Source organism: Pituophis catenifer, unplaced genomic scaffold (genome assembly GCF_029215685.1).
Source record: "Pituophis catenifer annectens isolate HBS135680 unplaced genomic scaffold, rPitCat1.0.hap2 SCAF_4, whole genome shotgun sequence".
In the NCBI taxonomy this organism is placed as follows: Eukaryota; Metazoa; Chordata; class Lepidosauria; order Squamata; family Colubridae; genus Pituophis; species Pituophis catenifer.
Genome location: NW_027256884.1, coordinates 3,020,026 through 3,039,572, shown reverse-complemented (window position 1 = coordinate 3,039,572; position 19,547 = coordinate 3,020,026). Strand labels below are relative to the sequence as shown.

Sequence of the window (19,547 nt, the reverse complement as noted above, 5' to 3'; positions counted from 1 at the left end):
CTCCCAATCTCTCTCTCTCTCGAGAGAGAGAGGTTTGGAGTGGATATTCCTCTCCGTGTGCGAAGTTGTGATTAAGCAAACAAGGCACTCCACAATCGCCTTCTTCGGCTGGAGAGAAAATATAATTAAAAGGAGGAATAGCTTCTCTTCGGTCTATCCAAAAAGGGGCGGTGCATTTACAATATTTCTCATTATGCACATCGTTTTTCTGGACTTTTGATTTAGCGAGGTATGTACCAGCCGTTCGTTTTTCAAAGCATCTGATAGCATTTCTCTCTTTTTTTAAAAAAAAAGAATAATCATCATCATCATCATCATCATCATCATCATCATCATCATCATCGTGTGTTGTCCCGATTGTAATTGGAGCCCTTGGAGCAATACTCAAAGGGCTACCCCGCTATTTAGAAATTCTAAATTTGCCGGACTTGAACATTTTGACTCTACAAAAAACCACCTTACTCGGAACAGCTTACATCCTCCGACGATACCTTAACAGTTCCTAGGTCCTTGGTTAGGACTCGAGCTGCTGAGCTATTAACCAGCCTCAAAGGCTGTGAATCTCACTAAAGATTAAATAATAATAATAATAATAATAATAATAATAATAATAATAATAATAATAATAATAAGTCACTTTTTGATGCCTGTTTGATGAGATGGCTTTGTTGCTCCTGGCAAAATTAAGAGCAAAATAATAATATTTTTTTAAAAACAAAACAAAACAGGCCTATCTGCCCTGGAGCACTTGAAGGCTGCTGCTTGGTTCAGCTTTTCTGGCGATAACAGCTGGTCTCATTATTTGGGATTTTCAGGCAATCCGAAAGGTGTTATTTTGAATTTGCTACCTCCAGAGTTTTTTTTTTTTTCTTCTTCACAACTTCATCTGGCTCTTTTTATTTTTAATTGCTGTAAAACTGCCATCAAGGGAGTACAAGGTGTGGGCTACGTCAATGTCTCTCAACCTTCGCAAGTTTAAGATGGGGGGACTCCACCTCCCAGAATCCCCCAGTCAGCCTTTGTGAACTTCAACTCCCAGAATTCCCCAGCCAACATGGACTTCAGATCCCAGAATTGTTCAGCCAGCATGCATGGAACTCCACCTCCCAGAATTCCCCAGCTAACATGTATAGACTTCAGATCCCAGAATCGTGGACTCCACCTCCCAGAATTCCCCAGCCAGCTTTGTGAACTTCAACTCCCATAATTCCCCAGCTAACATGTATGAACTTCAGATCCCAGAATTCCCCAGCTAACATGTATGAACTTCAGATCCCAGAATTCCCCAGCCAGCATGGACTCCAACCCCCAGAATTTCCCAGCAAGAATTCTGGGAGTTGAAGTCCGCACATTGTCAAACCGCCACGGTTGAAAAACACCGGCCTGTGTGAAAATGCTGAATTCAGCAAATCTATCCTCTGAAGCAGGGGTGGGTTTCTACCGGTTCGGCCCGGTTTGGGTGAGCCGGTAGCGATGATGGTGAGCTGAGAGCGAATCGGTTCTCTCTGACGGTTAAGTGGGCCCTCCCGCCCATCCCTGCGTTATACATACCTTATATTTAGTTGTTTTTAGCCCAGCTGAAAGGCGCGACAGAGCGGATTGCCACATCTCAGCTGTTCTGTAATACACTGGCCTTGCGCGGAGAGCAAGTTTGGCGTGCGTACAAAGCGCGTACATGAAGCGAGCCGGAGGTGACACTGGTTGAAACCCACCACTGCTCTGAACTTATATCTTCTTAAGCTTTACAGTCTCGTAATTATACAAGCAAAGCAAAAAAAACAATAACCCACAAAGATGCTGACAATTCGGTTTTAAAATTCCATACCTGTGGTTACTCCAAATCCCGTTTCCCCTGGTTCCTCAGTCAGAGTGTGCAACTGGCACACCCCAGTCTCTTCCACGGCCAGGTGGATCGGCTTAGTCAGCAGGTACTTCCTGGAAATCACGAGGAATAATCCATGTTTTTAAATGGCAGGTTTAAATGGGCCAAATTTAATGACATCCTGTCTCCCCTTCCCACCCCCCGGGACTTTACAATTTTTGGAGTATAAAACACAATTAACCAGCGGAACTGCTTGCCACCAGACACTGTGGGTGCTCCAACACTGGAGGTTTTTAAGAAGAGATTGGGCAACTATTTATTCGGAATGGTGTAAGGTCTCTACAAGGGGCCAAAGTGGAGAAACAATGATATGTAGAGGATGTAAGAGGACGTATGAGAAGGTTGTTCCTACTGGTTAGTTTTAGCTTCCACCAGAAGCCACCGGTCTTCGGCCACTAAAAAGACAGACTTGAGATTGATGGGCAAGGAGATGGTGTGGGCATTGCCCTCCAGGACATCCATAACGGTAAGGTAGTTCCTGAAAGATAAAATGTTAACCATCAGGCTCAAGAGGATCCCAGGATGCTTCTGTAAGTAAAGGAAAAAAAAGGAATTTATTCTTACCCTTCCTCTTTGTAGAACACCAACCAATTCTTATGTGCAAATTCTTTGCACATTTTGTGACTCGTCTTCTTTCGGGGGGTAGGTGGGCAGGTGGAGGAGGAAAAGACAAAATAATAATTTACAATTCTTCGGCCGAATGGCCAAAATTCACCAAAATTCTTGGATACAGATTGAGACTTGGCACGTTCTAGGAAAAGATACTTAATGGATTTTGGAGATCGGGGATTACACTTTATGGGAAAAGAACTCGTCTTGAACGCTTCTATGACATCCAGACACAGAGCTGTGTTTAAAAATGGGAAGTAAAATACTAGCAACCTATCCAGTGTTTCTCAACCTTGTAACTTTAAGATGAGTGGATTTCGGCTCCCAAAATTCAACTGGAAGTCCTGATTTTTTAATGAACCAATTATTCACCCCATTGGCAAGAATGAATCCCGTTAAAAGGATTGATTGAACTAAGAGGGCAATCCAGGGGTGAAATGCTCCCGGTTCGGACCAGATCACCCGATCCGGTAGCGATGGCGGTGGGTGGTTCAGAGAACCGGTAGCAAAAATCCCTGCGGCCCCCCTCACCACCATGTCCAGCTGAGCCGCACGATCATCAGAAGCTTTTTTTTTTTTTTTTTTTACTTTTAAAAGCATTTTTTCTACAACCTCTTCCGACGAAAAAAATGCTTTTAAAAGTAAAAAAAAAAAAAGCCTCTGATGATTGTGCGGCTCAGCTGGGATTGTCAGAGGCTTTTCAAAGCATTTTTTAAAAAGCCTCTCTGACGATCCCAGCTGAGTTGCCTGATTGGCAGAGGCTTTTCAAAGCATTAGAAAAAATGCTTTGAAAAGTTAAAAAAAAAAAAAAGTTGGCCACGCCCACCCATTCACATTACCCACCCACCCACCAAGCCACGCCCACAGAACCGGTAGTAACACATTTTACATTTCACCCCAGGGGCAATCATTTATTTTTCCAAAATAACAGGTAATGTATTGGATGTGCCCAAAACCAGGATCCTCAGAAAATTCAAAAAGATAGCAATATTGTGGGTTTTTTTTCAGAATTATACCAATGTATAATTATATACTTTGTTTATTATTATTTTTGTTTATTATATGTTTATTATTATAATATATTATATATTATTATATTGTTTGTTATGTTATGTTATGTTATAAACCCATGACAGTGAACCTATGGCACGCATGCCACAGCTGGCATGTAGAGCCCTCTGCGGGTACCCTCAGCTCCAACGCGCATGCGTGTGTGTCCTGCCGGCCAGCTGATTTTTGGGATGCACTGGGTGCGCACGCATGGGTGGGGGGTCGGGGGTCATGCGCGCATGTGCAGGGGGGGCACATTGCATTCTGGGTGCCGGCACGGATGTGTGCTGTCGCGCACGCACTTTCGATACACGAAGAGAAAAAGGTTAGCCAGCACTGTTATAAACAGTACAGGTATCATCCAGGGATCATGTGATCATTCAAAGTTACAACAGTTCATTTAGTGACCATTCAAAGTTACAACCGCACTGAAAAAAGTGACTTATGACCCTGTTACATACTTATGACCGTTTGTTGTGGCCCCGCCCTCTGAGCCTATCTCATCGGAGGAAGAAGGCTCCGAACATGAGGAAGAGGAGTCAGCCAGGCCTCCCTCTCCAGGCCCCTCCCCTCTGGCACTGTCTCAGGTGCCGGCCGAGGGAGAGGAGATTAGCCAGGAGCCAGGTGTCTCGGATGAGAGCGAAGGAGAGCCGTCATTCCTGGATGCACGATAACGAAGGCGTGATAAACGGTTGCAGCAGTTAAGGAGGCGTGCTAGGGATTAGAACTGAGTCACTGGACCACACCCCAGAGACTATATAAGAGAGGGTGGTGGCTGGTAAAACCCCGTGACGAACAAAAACGAACTTTGGCTAGTCACTTGAACAACGTCTGAAGCTGCCGAAAGGGATATTGTTTTGCTGGACTATTTGCAATGCGTATGTAATTTTATGTTATCTGTTGCAGTAAAGCTCTTGGCAGACGGTGATTATATTGCTGCCAAGTTTGAGATAACGACCTGTGTGTGTGCCAAGTACTTTCTTAACCCTCGGCTGGCTGTGTTTGTGTGTGTGTGTGGACGGGGACAGATCACCGTTGCAGCACCCCCATGGTCACAGGATGGAAGTTCAGAGGCTTGGCAACTGACTCCTCTTTATGTCGGTTGCCGGGTCCCGGGGCCACAGAATCCTGTTTTGCGACCTTCTGACGAGCAAAGTCAACGGGGAAGTCCCGTTTTACGGCATTACTGGCCACAGTGGTTAAGTGAATCACTGCTAAGTTAGTAACATGGCCGTTAAGTGGATCTAGTTTCTCCATTGCCGGTCGGAAGGTCGCAAAAGGTGATCATGTGATCTCGGGACACTGCAACCGTCCTAAGTACATGCCAGTTGCCAAGCCTTTGGATTTTATTCACCTGGCCATGGGGGTGCTGCAATGGTTATAAATGCGAAAAATAATAACTTTGGTCACTAAATGAATAGCTGTAAGTCGAGAACTACCTGTATTCCTTAGTTAGTTAGTTAGTTAGGCTATTGAGATATCTTACCTCCTCCGGTTTGCCACCCCACCACGATGTTCCTTTCCGCGACGCCGGGATATCCGGTAATAAAGTGAGACGGCTTACGGCCCCCGTGTTTGTGTCCAGCAATAAAATGATGTGATTCTATAAGAAATAAAATAAGTATTTTATTTTATATATAAGTAATAAGTATTAGTATTTAGAGGAGTCGATGAATTTCAAGACATGGGATAAATTTTATGACTGGTTAGAAAGGAAATATGAATAAGGAGATAGAGATAAAATAGATAATAGATGAGAGAAAACAATTAGAAAAATAGATACTCAGATGATGCCAAGTAAAAGGAGAAAGGGGAAGGGGGAGTGTAAAAGGGAAAAAAGTGAGATATTATAAAAATGTACGCAAATGATGAAATAAAAATAAATAATAATTGAATTAGAAATTGAAATGAGAATAAGGATAATTAGGAAATCGGAGCTGCTTGAATACCACTTTAGATTGAACTGAAAAGGGAAACAACCGGAGAGAGGGGAAGGAGTAGAATTGAGAGAGGAAGGGATAAGAGAGGAGAGGAGAGGAAAAGGAAGAAAGGGAAAAGGAGAGGAAGAAAAGGGAGGGGATAGAGGAGCAGATGAGATGGTTAGTAGGGGGGAAGATGAAAGGAGTGGGGGGAGAGAAAGGGAAGTAGGAAAGAGAAGGAGAGGAAGAACGAAGGAAGTAGGAGGAGAAAGAGGAAGGAAGAGAAGGGGAGAAGTACATGTAAATGTGTTTATGAGAAATAAAATTTTTTTAAAAAAAGAAATAAAATAAATAAAAAGAGGGTAATTCTATATATTTTGGAAGAGCTACAAACGTATATATGTCCTCAACGTTATTTCGGAACGGAGGGTGAATTCTGAGGAATCGGAAAAGAATGGCTGCAGGTTTTTGCCCCGCCAAGATTTTTCCCTACAGCAAAATTTTGTCGTTGTCCGGAGTTCACTAAAGGGTGTGGAAAATCCATATTTGTTTTACTGCAGCCAATAGGGCCCCCTCCCCACATTCCTGGGGGGGGAGAGCCACAAATCATAAATGGTGGGCAACGGGCCGGATCCAGATGTGCTCCTGAATGCGCAATATGGAATTTTAATTTTTCACCGTTTTTAAGTAGAGGATGTGTAAAGGAATATACTCTAAGCCTACAACAGGTGGGACACAGTTAAGAGAGGCAGTTTGGTCTAGTGGTTAAGGCAGCAGGCTAGAAAGCGAGTGGCCATGAGTTCTAGTCCTGCTTTAGCCATGAAAGCTAGCTGGGTGATTTTGCCAGGAGACTGGGAGTTCTAGAACCACCTCAGCCATGAAAGCCAGCTGGGCGACTTTGGGCCAATCACTAGGAGACTAGGAGCTCTAGTTCTACCTTAGCCATATGAGCTTAGGCCAATCTCTAGGAGACTGGGAGTTCTAGTTCTACTTTAGCCATGTGACCTTAGGACAATCTCTAGGAGACTGGGAGTTCTAGTCCCGCCTTAGCCATGTGAGTTTAGGCCAATCTCTAGGAGACTGGGAGTTCTAGTTCTACCTTAGCCATATGAGCTTAGGCCAATCTCTAGGAGACTGGGAGTTCTAGTTCTACTTTAGCCATGTGACCTTAGGACAATCTCTAAGAGCCTGGGAGTTCTAGTCCCGCCTTAGCCATGTGAGTTTAGGCCAATCTCTAGGAGACTGGGAGTTCTAGTTCTACCTTAGCCATGTGAGCTTGGTTCAATCACTAGGAGACTGGGAGTTCTAGTTCTACCTTAGCCATTTGAGTTTAGGCCAATCTCTAGGAGACTGGAAGTTCTAGAAGGAGAAGGGGGAGGAGGAAGAGGGGGAGAAGGAAGAAGAAGAAGGGGAAAGAAGAAGAAGGAGGAGGAGGAGTATAGGAGGAGGAGGAGGAGGAGGAAGGGGAAAGAAGGAGTAGTAGGAGTAGTATAGGAGTAGGAGAAGAAGAGGAGGAGGAGGAGGAGAAAGAGAAGGAGAAGGAAAAGGAGGAGGAGAATAAGAATAAGAATTAGGGATGAGAAGTCCTGGATGAGTTGTGCTTCCCCTCCAGACTATAGAAGGACAGGGTCAGCCTGATCACTGCAATCATTCTTTGGATGGAAAACTTTGGAGAGAGAAAAAAATGCACAGAGCAGTCTTGTGATGTAGGCAAAGAGTTCTTGCATCAGTAACTACCCAATTCGTTACTCAGATTTTCAGTCATTATTTTGATCGCACAAAGAAACAACATTTTGACTCCAGCATCGATATCGAGATTAGAGTGACGAGATCAACCTACCGAAGTTTAATAGTACATCACAACATTCCAACATTCCAACAACACAACCACACTTTATGGAAAGGAACTCTGGGAAGAAAATTACAAGGATTTCTAAGTTTCTTTCTTTCTTTCTCTCTCTCTCTCTCTCTTTTCCTTTTTTGCTTTTTCTCTCCTTCCTTTCTCTTCTTACTCTCTCTCTCTCTTTCTCTCTTTTTCTCTTTCCTTTCTTTCTTTCCTTCTTTCTCTCTTCCCTTCCTTTTTTCTTTCTTTCCTTCCTTTCTCTCCCTCCTTCCTTCCTGCCTTTCTTTTTTTCTTCTTTTTCCCTTTCTCTCCTTCCTTCCTCTTTTCTCTTTCTTTTTCTCTATGCATTCTTTTTCTCTTTATTTTTCTTTCTCTTTCCTTTCTTTCCTTCTTTCCTATTTCTTTCTTTCTTTTCTTTCTTTCTTTCTCTCCCTCTTCTTCCTTTCTCTCCTCCCTCCCTCTTTCTTCCTTCCTCCTTCCCTCTCCCTCTCCATTCCTTCCTTCCTTCCTTCCTTCCTTCCTTCCTTCCTTCCTTCCTTCCTCCATCCCTCCGTCCTTCTTTCCTTTCCTTTCCTTTCCTTTCCTTTCCTTTCCTTTCCTTTCCTTTCCTTTCCTTTCCTTTCCTTTCCTTTCCTTTCCCTTCCCTTCCTTTCTCCTTGCTGTGTATTTGCATGCACAACAGCGTAAGACTGGAAACCCAAAAACTGTTCCAAGCTTTAGAAGAAGGAAAAAAAAAATGGGTGGGGGGTGGGGAAGAGAACTGTCCTCTTTGGCTTTGTGCATTAAATTCTGGGGTCAAAACCGCTCGGTGCCCCCGGCCTTTGCTTCTCCAGCCCTTTCCGATCTTAATAGCTCCCATCTGAACAGACTCCTGACCGGTGGCATGGGTGGCTTGCCTCCCAAAATAGACTCCTGCGTCATGGGCGAAGGCTTCTGAGTCGCAGCCCTGGCCGTGCTCCAGGGGAGCTGGGAAGGCTCTTCCCGTTTTGGCCATGACCATTTGTCAGTGTGAGAAAAGGAACCTTCAGCTGACCCTCCGGCTCCCCAGCGCTTTCTTTGCATTCCAGAGGTTCAACAGATGTAACTGCCATTCTTCTTCCGAGAGCGGCTTTATTTTTAGCTCCTGCCGAACTTCCCTTTCCTTGCTGTGAGTTTTCGGGACCGGGCGAAGTTGTGCAGCCCTGGAAAAGAGCTTGTGCAAAGAAGGGAGCTGAGGATTGAACTGGGGGGTGGGAAGGTTGGATGAGGGAGGGGGGGAAGGGGGGAGCTTGAAAAACAGGCCCAGGAGGGCAGAAAGGAGAAAAAAAAAAATAGCACATTTCAATAAGAGTGCAGAAAAGAGCAGCAAAGGTGTTTTAGGAGGATGGAGACGAAAACATAGGAAGAACCATTGCAGGAATTGGATATTTCTAGTATCATGTAAAGAAGGACTATAAGTGACATGACAGCAGTCTTCCAATATTCGAGAGGCTGCCCCAAAGAAGAGGTAGTCAAGCTGTTCTCCAAAGCTCCCAAGGGCAGGCAAGAAGCAATGGATGGAAACTAATCAAGGAGAGAAGCAACTTGGAATTAACTTCCTAACAGTGAAGACAATTAACCAGTGGAACAGCTTGCCACCAGAAGTTGTGAACGCTCCATCACTGGAAGTCTTTAAGAAGAGACTAGACAACCCTTTGTCTGAAATGGTGCAGGGTTTCCTGCTTGAACAGGGGGCTGGATTAGAAGACCTCTAAGGTCCCTTCCAGGTCTGTTATTCCAAGGCTGTGTCAATCTTCCAAAGAAAGCAGAAATGCTTTCAACCTGTGATGGGAATAGATTTGAGTTGTAGCTCTCGCCTTCGCTTCTGGTTTCCATTAACTAGAAAAGGGCAAAGGGCAAGGAAAAAAAAACCCCGCTCCATCTACTTGGAAAGGAGGGATATCGATCTAGTATTGTACCAATCTCATCAACCTGATGCCCAAGAGGTTTTGTAACAGAGATCCTGTCATATTTCTGTATTCCGTTTCAAGGCTGGAACCAGGATTTAGAGGGGCTTGACTGATATCCTATCCAGGAATGGAAGTCAGCTGGGAGACTCTGGGCAGTCCCCCTGTTTCTCTCACCCCTTCTCTTACAACTCAAAGGATGGTTGCTGTGAGGAAAATAGGAAGAGGGAGCACTGTGTATGCTGCGATGGGAGGGAGGGAGGGAGGGAGGGAGGGAGGGAGGAGGAAAGGAAGGAAGGAAGAAATATGGAAGGAAGGAGGAAATGGAGGGAGGGTGGAGGAAAGGAGGAGGAAATTGAGGAAGGAAGGGTGGAAGGAGGGAGGGAAGGAAGGAAGAAAAATGGAAGGAAGGAAGGGAGGGAGGGAAGAAGGAAAATGGAAGGAAGGAAGAAATGGAGAAAGGAAGGGAGGAGGAAATGAAGGAAGGGAGAGAGGAGGAAAGGAAGGAAGGAATATGGAAGGAAGGAGGAAATGGAAGGAAGGAGGGAGGGAAGAGGAAAGGAAGGAAGGAAGAAATATGGAAGGAAGGAGGAAATGGAGGGAGGGCGGAGGAAAGGAGGAGGAAATTGAGGAAGGAAGGGTGGAAGGAGGGAGGGAAGGAAGGAAGAAAAATGGAAGGAAGGAAGGGAGGGAGGGAAGAAGGAAAATGGAAGGAAGGAAGAAATGGAGAAAGGAAGGGAGGAGGAAATGAAGGAAGGGAGAGAGGAGGAAAGGAAGGAAGGAATATGGAAGGAAGGAGGAAATGGAAGGAAGGAGGGAGGGAAGAGGAAAGGAAAGAAGGAAGAAATATGGAAGGAAGGAGGAAATGGAGGGAGGGCGGAGGAAAGGAGGAGGAAATTGAGGAAGGAAGGGTGGAAGGAGGGAGGGAAGGAAGGAAGAAAAATGGAAGGAAGGAAGGGAGGGAGGGAAGAAGGAAAATGGAAGGAAGGAAGAAATGGAGAAAGGAAGGGAGGAGGAAATGAAGGAAGGGAGAGAGGAGGAAAGGAAGGAAGGAATATGGAAGGAAGGAGGAAATGGAAGGAAGGAGGGAGGGAAGAGGAAAGGAAGGAAGGAAGAAATATGGAAGGAAGGAGGAAATGGAGGGAGGGCGGAGGAAAGGAGGAGGAAATTGAGGAAGGAAGGGTGGAAGGAGGGAGGGAAGGAAGGAAGAAAAATGGAAGGAAGGAAGGGAGGGAGGGAAGAAGGAAAATGGAAGGAAGGAAGAAATGGAGAAAGGAAGGGAGGAGGAAATGAAGGAAGGGAGGGAGGAGGAAAGGAAGGAAGGAATATGGAAGGAAGGAGGAAATGGAAGGAAGGAGGGAGGGAGGAGGAAAGGAAGGAGGAAATTGAGGAAGGAGGGAGGGAGGGAAGGAAGGAAGGGAGGGAGGGGGTGAATGGATGGAAGGAAGGAAGCGGTAGATGGAAGGAAGGAGGGAAGAAAGGGGAAAGGAAGAGAGAAATGAAGGAAGGAAGGAAGGAAGGAAGGAAAGAAAGAAAGAAAGAAAGAAAGAAAGAAAGAAAGAAAGAAAGAAAGAAAGAAAGAAAGAAAGAAAGAAAGAAGGCAGAAAGGACATAAACCAAATAGCTGCCTGTCCACCTTTGTTCACAGAACTTTATCACAAACCTACTTGTATTCTGCATTCTAATGCAGCATCGCGAAGTCCTCTTATCCTTCCTCTCCAGATCCTTTCCTAATTTTAAGATCTCTCTCTCTCTCTCTCTCTCTCTCTCTCTCTCTCTCTCTCTCTCTCTCTCTCTCTCTCTCTTTGCAGGTAAAGACCTTTGCAACGGAGGCCAAGAGACCGAAGGATTTACCTGCTCTTCGTGCAGAACGACTTGGCCTTGGAGGGGATTGCCGAGGGGGGCCAGTCGCAACGAACGGTTGCCAGACGCCCCGAAAGGTTCGCGGGAAGAGGTCGTAGAGATCCATGCAGTACCCCGTTTTCCCAGATGTGTTCATAAAATATAAGGAGACGGGATTGCAGGTGGCCACGTAGAGGGAAGTTCCGTCTTCGCGCTCTTTAGCAGGAACGGGGCAAAAAGGAAAAGAGAGAAGATGCAAGTTCAGGATTTCTCTACCATCAAAACCATCGCTAGAATCATCATCAGAGATCATTATTTGATTGACAAGACCTCAATGTCATCCCTCACTCTGGATTCCCCTGCAAGCCAGATCAGAAAAACACAGCAGAACATCTCTCTCCTCATTTATTTTCCTCCAGCATAGGTAGTCCTCGACTTACGACCATCGTTGAAACCCTGAATGAATGTTGCTAAGTGAAACATTTGTTAAGTGAATCTCGCCCCCTTTTGCGATCATTCTCGCCACGGTTGTTAAGTGAATCGCTGCAGCTGTTCTGCAAGTCACAGTGTTGTTAAATGAATCTGGCTTCCCCATCGACTTTGCCTGTCAGAAAAGGGGAAAAGGCTGCAGTGGTCATAAATACGAGTCAGTTGCCAAGGGTCAGAATTCTGATCATGTGGTCACGGGGATGCTGCAACGGTCGTAAGTCTGAAAAAACTGACTTTTCAGTGCCGTTATAACTTTGAATCATCACTAAATGAATGGTTGTAAGTTGAGGACTACCTGTATATCTTGGGTCTTAGAAGTACAGAGCAAATACATGAAAAGAAACCAAAATTCGTATTTATTATCTTTACAATAGTACAGCTTTTTTGTATACACCCAGAAAACATTCTTTGATTGTGTAAAAATGAGTGCATTTCTAATCTTGCAACTGAAGCGATATGCTGAATTTTTTTGGCCTGGTTTAAGTCAAATCTCAGGAAATTAATGAAACAAATGCTTAAACCTAGATAACAGTAGTGGCCAAAATTGTGGAAACCTTTTGGGAAAAATGTATTTTCTAAAACTAGCTAACAACACCACTTTTTTTTTGGAGTGGTACCATAAAATTATATATCAATGGAGAGAGAATTTAATCAAGAATGTAATGCAATAACTTTTAGGAAGGATTTGCTATTAGAATAGCAGTTACAGTATAAAGAAGAAAAGTGAAACACGTATAAAAAACGAGATATGCCAAAATTATCACCATAGAAAAAACGAGATATACAAAACTTTTATCACCAAAACTTTAGCACTTTATAAATTCATGCTGAAGGTTAGTTGGGTAACCTTTAGCAGGAATTACGACCTTACAACATCTTCCCATGGAGTGAACCAAGTCTTTTAGTTCTGCAGCTATTATCATGTGAAACCAAGATTGAATGATGGCTTCTATTAACTGGGTTTTACTGCTGGGTCGCTTCTGACTAACCAGTTTCTTTAGTCTGCTCCATAGATTTTCAATTGGGTGAAGGTCTGGGCTCTTCCCAGGCCATTCCAGCAGTGGAATAGGATTATCTTGAACACCCCCCCCGCCCCCCCCCCAAAAGTGGTGTTATTAGCCATCAAACCTCCAAAATACACTTTTCCCAAAAGGTTTCCACAATTTTGGCCACTACTGTATGTCTACACTCTTCGTGTCCTTCAGGATAAAATAAACTCCCATTTTACACACTTATAGACTTCTGAATAATAATTTTTTTATGGGGGTTTCCTGCCTAAGCAGGGGGTTGGACTAGAAGACCTCCAAGGTCCCTTCCAACTCTGTTATTCTATTCTATTCTATTCTGTTCTGTCCTGTTCTATTTTCTATTCCATTCCATATTCTATTCTATTCTATTCTATTCTATTCTATTCTATTCTATTCTATTCTATTCTATTCTATTCTATTCTATTCTATTTTCTATTCTATTCTTTCTATTCTAATTCTATTCTACTCTACTCTACTCTTTCCTAATTTCATTCTATTCTATTCTATTCTATTCTATTCTATTCTATTCTATTCTATTCTATTCTATTCCATTCCATATTCTATTCTATTCTATTCTATTCTATTCTATTCTATTCTATTCTATTCCATTCCATATTCCATTCCTTAGTCTATTCTATTCTATTCTATTCTATTCTATTCTATTCTATTCCATTCCATTCCATTCCATTCCATTCCATATTCCATTCCATATTCCATTCCTTATTCTATTCTATTCTATTCTATTCTAATTCTATTCTATTCTATTCTATTCTATTCTATTCTATTCTATTCTATTCTATTCTATTCTATTCTATTCCATTCTATTCTATTCCATTTCATATTCCATTCCTTATTCTATTCTATTCTATTCTATTCTATTCTATTCTATTCTATTCCATTCCATTCCATTCCATTCCATTCCATTCCATATTCCATTCCATATTCCATTCCTTATTCTATTCTATTCTATTCTATTCTATTCTATTCTATTCTATTCTATTCTATTCTATTCTATTCTATTCTATTCTATTCTATTCCTTCATTCTTCATTCTATTGTTCTGTTCTGTTCCTTTCCTTTCCTTTCCTTTCCATTCCAATCTATTCTATTCTATTCTACCACATTTTGGAGAAGACTGCTTGTGGATGCGAGGCAATTACGCTGATCCTTTGGGTGATTCTCTAAGCAGGCGAAAGGATTAGTCCCACAGCAAGAGAGGAGGGATTGACTCAGGGGTATTCTGCAGAAGGTTTGCCCTACTACACAGTTAACTGTTAAAGAGGGAAGCAGGGGCCGTTAAGGATTGCACTTAACTGGATGACCCCATCAGAGAGAAAGCATGAAGAAAAGGACAGTCTTCGGGGACTTAGTTTCACTCGCAAGCAAAATAATTCCTGCAAATATCCGTTTCAATGACTGGCGCAGCTTCTCAAATCGTTCCTTACTCACAGAGAAATAAAGTGTGTATTCTACCTTGCGACGCCACATCGCACACTAAGTTAACCTCGTTCAAAGGGAGGGTCCAGAATGCCAGCTCTTCTGTAAAACTCAAGGCTCTGGCTTCGTGCCTTTCCAGAGGGAAGGCCTGCATGTTTAAATGTATGGGACCCTAAAAGAAAAGGAAAAACAAAAATCCTGAGATTTTCTGCAACCTTAAGAGGTTGCAGAAAAAAAATGCTTTCAGAAGCCTCTGACGATCCCAGCTGAGCCTGCGTGATCATCAGAGGCTTTTTTTTTTTTAACTTTAACTTTAACTTTTTTTAACATTAACCAACTAGGTGATGTCATCAGTTTGATAGAGCAAACCCCACTCCTTCTAGCACTGATGATGTTATCTAGTTGGGTAATAAAACGTCTGCAAGAAAGCCACCAAGCTCAGAGAACCCCAAGGAGCCCTCATGTCCACCCGGAGCTACAAATATTCTCCTCTATCGATCTTAAGCTTGAACTAAATTTCACAAACCTTCACATCTACGCGATGTGTTTCCGTAGGACACAACAGTCTTCGCCGTGATTTCCCCAAATGATTCATTTTCCAGTAGCCCATAAATTTGGTATCAGGCAATGGCAATCTGACCAAGAAAAAATATATCACTATAATTAATTTGGCACACATTTCTCTGAGTAGACAATACTTCCCCTCCCCTTCTTGTTAACAGAATTTTAACGAGTTACAACAGAATTTTAAGATGACAATGCCACTTTGCAGGATGTAATTCCACTTGGGAATTTTTCTGAACAGGGAAAAAAAAAAAAAATACCCGTTGAATGGGTTCCGATTAAACATAAACTGAGTTCTGACGTACGAAATAAATCCTTAACGGAGAAGCTGCCACCAACTCTACTCTTAGAAAATATACAAGCAGCATTTTTTTTGTGAAACAGCTTTTGAAGATCTGGAATGGAGGATTTGGGGAAATATAATGTTTGAAGCTTTTAACAGACGTTACGCAGATCAAAATAGGATTCCCATCCAGCTAGGATTTTTAATATTAGAATAGAACTGAATAACAGAGTTGGAAGGGACCTTGGAGGTCTTCTAGTCCAACCCCCTGCTTAGGCAGGAACCCCTATTACCGGTAGCACTTATAATTATTTCTACTTAATGAGTCTATAGAAACACACCTGTTTTGAGTTAGCATTCTTCCTTCAACATACAATACAAATACAAATCAGAACATAAATTTAGAGTTGGCTATAAATGAGGCACAATTTGCCCGGCCAGTGTTTCTCAACCTTGGAAGCTTGAAGATGGGTGGACTTCAACTCCTAGAATCCCCCAGCCAACTGGCTGGGGGATTCTGGGAGTTGAAGTCCACCCATCTTCAAGCTACCAAGATTGAGAAACACTGGCCTAGACTCTGAAATAATCTGAATTGATCAATAAAGCTTTCAATCCCAACAGACTTCGATTATTAAAGCTGCTACTGCCTATGATATTGTATTATACGACGACACGTGATCAAAAGAAGTCTCTTTTGAAAGATTTTAAACGTTGGGAGAGCAGGGAACAATTGCAAATGTTGCCCGTGTGATTCAGCATCCTAAGCGGGTGGGAAACATAAATGTCAAATAGCAGAAGTCTGGACTTGTAGCCAAAGTTCTCTCAACTTGAGTGCCTTCAGCGGTAGCAGATGAAGATTATGTTTGCACAGAACTCAACGTGGAAACTGGGCAACCAACATACAGGCCTTTCCGTGTGAGTCACCCTGTTGTTGGAATTTCCGTTGTGTCCTCTACACAACCGCATAAAAAGCTCCTAACAGCCTACAAGAATCCTAAGATAAAGTAATCACAATCTTACGAAGGTTGGCAGAAAGCCCAGAATCAATTTTGCAGAGAATCCAGACGCGAAGGAGAGTGAACTAAAGTTGTTCCCCACAAATTGCTTCAGTCGGCGTTCCTCCTTAAATAGGCTAAGGGAGTGGCCAATTAGCTCCAAGCCTTACTCTCGAGGAGACCTCCTCCTGAGGAGCTGCTACTGCCTTTTGGCAGCTCTGTGCACCCGTGTACCGAGAAGAGGCTCCTCCTCTTCGTCCTCTTCACTTATGGGAGCTTCTGGAGGTTCTGAAGGCCCTGGCTGAATCCCTGCCTCTGGCACCACATCTTCTCCAGCCTCCTCACTGTCTGACTCGAGTGTCAGCTGCACAGGCTGTTGGTGCAGCACCACACCAGCCTCCTCGCTGTCAGAATCAGCTACAATCCGCACAGGCTGCTGATGGGTCACAACAAGCAGTAACTAACCACGTTTGCCTACAGAGGGATTTCAAAAATGGTTGCCTTGTCCCCTCAATGAGACAGTCCTTGACCTACAACCTCAATGGAGCCCAACATTACTGCTGCCAAATGAGACATTCGTTAAGCGAATTTCACCCCATTTTACAACTTCTCTTGCCATGGTTGGTTAAGTGAATCACTGAAGTCGTTAAGTTCATAACACAGTCGTTAAAGAGAATCTAGCTTCCCCGTTGGTGTTGCTCGTCCAAAGGTCGCATGAGGGGATCACGTGGACCCCGGGACACGGCGACCGTCGTAAGTATGGGCTGGCTGCCAAGCATCTGAATTTTGATCGCGTGAGTTTGAGAAACAGACGGGGCCGTTGTAACTTTGAACCGTCACTAAATGAACTGTCGTAAGTCAGGGACTGCGCCTGTGTATGGATCTTCTTTATCGTATGTTTGTAGACAGTGGTATGGCAGTATAATTTTGATGTAAAAGCATTGTAGAGAGTTGGTGTTGATGGCTCTGAGTTTGGAACATTTGAAGAAGGGTCCATAAAACCCCCAAAGTTGTTGTGGCTTCTATAATGGCTTCATAAAAGCACGAGAAAAGGACAATTTTGACTAATCTTTAGAAGCGTGAGCTTTGTTTATACAGAAACACAGTTCATAGTTTCTGTTTTAAACCACCCTCCGTTTTTGCTACCGAGTGTCAAACATCACTGTGAGAAATGTGAGAATCCACAAAGAGCTTAACACAACTTCCCCTTAGCTACTGCTGGAAAGTCACAGGAAATTGTGAGCAATGACTACTCCGCAAATCTCCGCTCGTACATTCATCACTGGTTTTTCATAAACAGGACAAAAAAAAGATGAGATCCATTATAAACCGAGAATCTTTTAAGGGGGACAAATAAGGCTACTAAAGATAGAAGATAACAAGGCTACTAAAGTATAAAGATAATGGAAGTTTAATCGATTTGTATATTGACTAAGAAATGTTCATATACCACACTGAAGTGGTACAGAGTAAGATTACAACTATTAAGTAAGCTACAGTTCAATGTTTGTGGAGATTCTCGATCATCCAGGTCATGGTTGTCCCAAATATGCTTTTTTCAAGAGGCAACCTGACTTTTTTCTTTTTTCTTTTGAAGATGTTTCACTTCTCATCCTGAGAAGCTTCTTCAGCTCTGACTGGATGGTGAAGAATGGAAGGATTTATACTCCTTGCAGACAGCTGGTCATTTGCATCCTTTGAGAGAGTCATTGAGGACACTTGGAGGTTTATCTGTGTCTTCTCTCTAAAAGGAGGCAAATGACCAGCTGTCTGCAAGGAGTATAAATCCTTCCATTCCTCATCATCCAGTCAGAGCTGAAGAAGCTTCTTGGAGGAGAAGCGAAATGTCTTCAAAGAAAAACAAGGAAGTCCGGTTGGCTCTTGGAAAAAAGAAAGCAAGCACCTTTGAGACAATGGTTCAATGAGCCTGGATAGCTCAGCAGACTAATGCATTGTAATTAACATCCAGCTGTCTGCAATTACTGCAAGTTCAAATCCCACCAGGCTCAAGGTTGACTCAGCCTTCCATCCTTTCAAAGGTAGGTAAAATGAGGACCCAGTTTGTGGGGGCAATAAGCTGACTTTGTATAAATATACAAAAGTATGAAGGCTATTGCTTAACGCATTGTAAGCCGCCCTGAGTCTCTGGAGAAGGGCGGCATATAAATCAAATTTTTAAAAAATGGTTTATTGGATGCATGTTTTAAAACAAGCACACTTAAGGGACCTCGTGTTAAACATTGGGAAACAATTGAATTAATGCCTGCAATTCTGCCTGCGAGGTTTTACTCAGTTAAGAATGAGATTTATAGCTAGAAAAGTGAACTTTGTCTTCTTCCTTATCTCAAAAAACAAACAACCCAACCACCAATTTTTACAAGTCTGTTTCGCATCACCTTTCCAAAATAAAGGGAAATACTTGTTTTCATTGAAGATGGTTTCTGAACGTTGTTATGGTTTGAGCTTAAAAAAATGTGATCTTGTAAAAAGTACTGTTATTATTATTTTATACACATCAAGGTATCTGTTTGATGTTTGGAAAATAAGCACCCCACAGCACAGGGTGTCCATAAATGCCATTAAGCAAACTGGATGCTATGAAGAGAGTCTGGAATATCACAAGGCCAAAGAAATATGAGAAAACTTTGGCCTAATTGGGGGAGACGATGCCTGTTATTCATAAACTTCTGTTAAAAATACGAAAATCTGTCGGCGTGGGTGATTTGCGTCTTTCGTTTAATGACATCATTACGAAATGATGTTGATCACCAGAGAGAATTTGACTGGTGCCAGGCAACACCTATTGAATCAAGATCTTTTGAAGTTTCGCAGTACTTTGGGGAAATTTGTCCCGTGCAGAATTAAAAGCCAAGTCAGTTCACTCATTCCCATTTTTTAAAAAAAAACAGTTACAAACCAGCTTTGTACAAATGACAGCGATAAATTAGCAAGAGACCAAACAATGAATAGAAACTGAGAAGAATCAAACAAATATTTCCCTTTATTTATTTCCATTGCACAAATCACCAATGTTAATTAGATTATTAAAAAAACAAAAAACACATGACTCCTCCATTTAAACACATTGTCGTATCCCGTAAAGATACACATTGATAAATGTTGTGTAAATAAATAATTACGCAACCGAATGACCCTTTTTCGGAGGAAAAGACACATGGAATTTGCTTCAAGCATTTCCAGGTTTTTATAACTAGCAGCAATACGGCGGACAATTAGCCTTACTCCTTAGCCATCTGTATGTTGTCAGGTTTGGCTCCAATCGGTATTCCGTGTTTATGCAAAGTCCTAATTAATATCTCACGCATTTCTTTGTTGTAGGAGTCAAAATCAAAGACGTTCCGAACGACGTTGGCGAGTCCTTCGGTCGGAAACTTCTGCAGAGATTAAGAAAGAGACAGAAAAAAAACCCTTAAGTGTCAGTTTGTTGGCGGTGATGGAAAGTGCGACTTGAAAGTTTGTTCCGTTACACAAAAAAATATTCTAGGCCCGTGTTGGCATTTTCAATTTAATCCTTGGTTTTTTGTTCTGCCATACAAATCTACGTATACGTTGATCTAAAGATTGAAAAAAAAATTGTATCTAATAAAACTGGGGCTGTCTGAAAGAGAAAAATCCATTTAGGCAGGATATACGTCTTAACTACTGCAATTCTACCTAATAA

At 42.7% G+C, this 19,547-nt stretch overlaps 1 protein-coding gene across 1 annotated transcript in view; it reads right to left on the bottom strand.

Moving 5' to 3' along the window:
* VWA8 (von Willebrand factor A domain containing 8) overlaps window positions 1–19,547 on the bottom strand; it is a 107,485-nt gene that overhangs the window by 29,615 nt on the left and 58,323 nt on the right. The window contains 9 exon segments of the mRNA XM_070944244.1: window positions 1,826–1,935; window positions 2,235–2,360; window positions 2,447–2,511; window positions 5,028–5,144; window positions 11,083–11,136; window positions 11,138–11,286; window positions 14,060–14,195; window positions 14,550–14,658; window positions 19,109–19,260. Of these exon segments, the coding sequence (XP_070800345.1) occupies window positions 1,826–1,935; window positions 2,235–2,360; window positions 2,447–2,511; window positions 5,028–5,144; window positions 11,083–11,136; window positions 11,138–11,286; window positions 14,060–14,195; window positions 14,550–14,658; window positions 19,109–19,260 (1,018 nt within the window).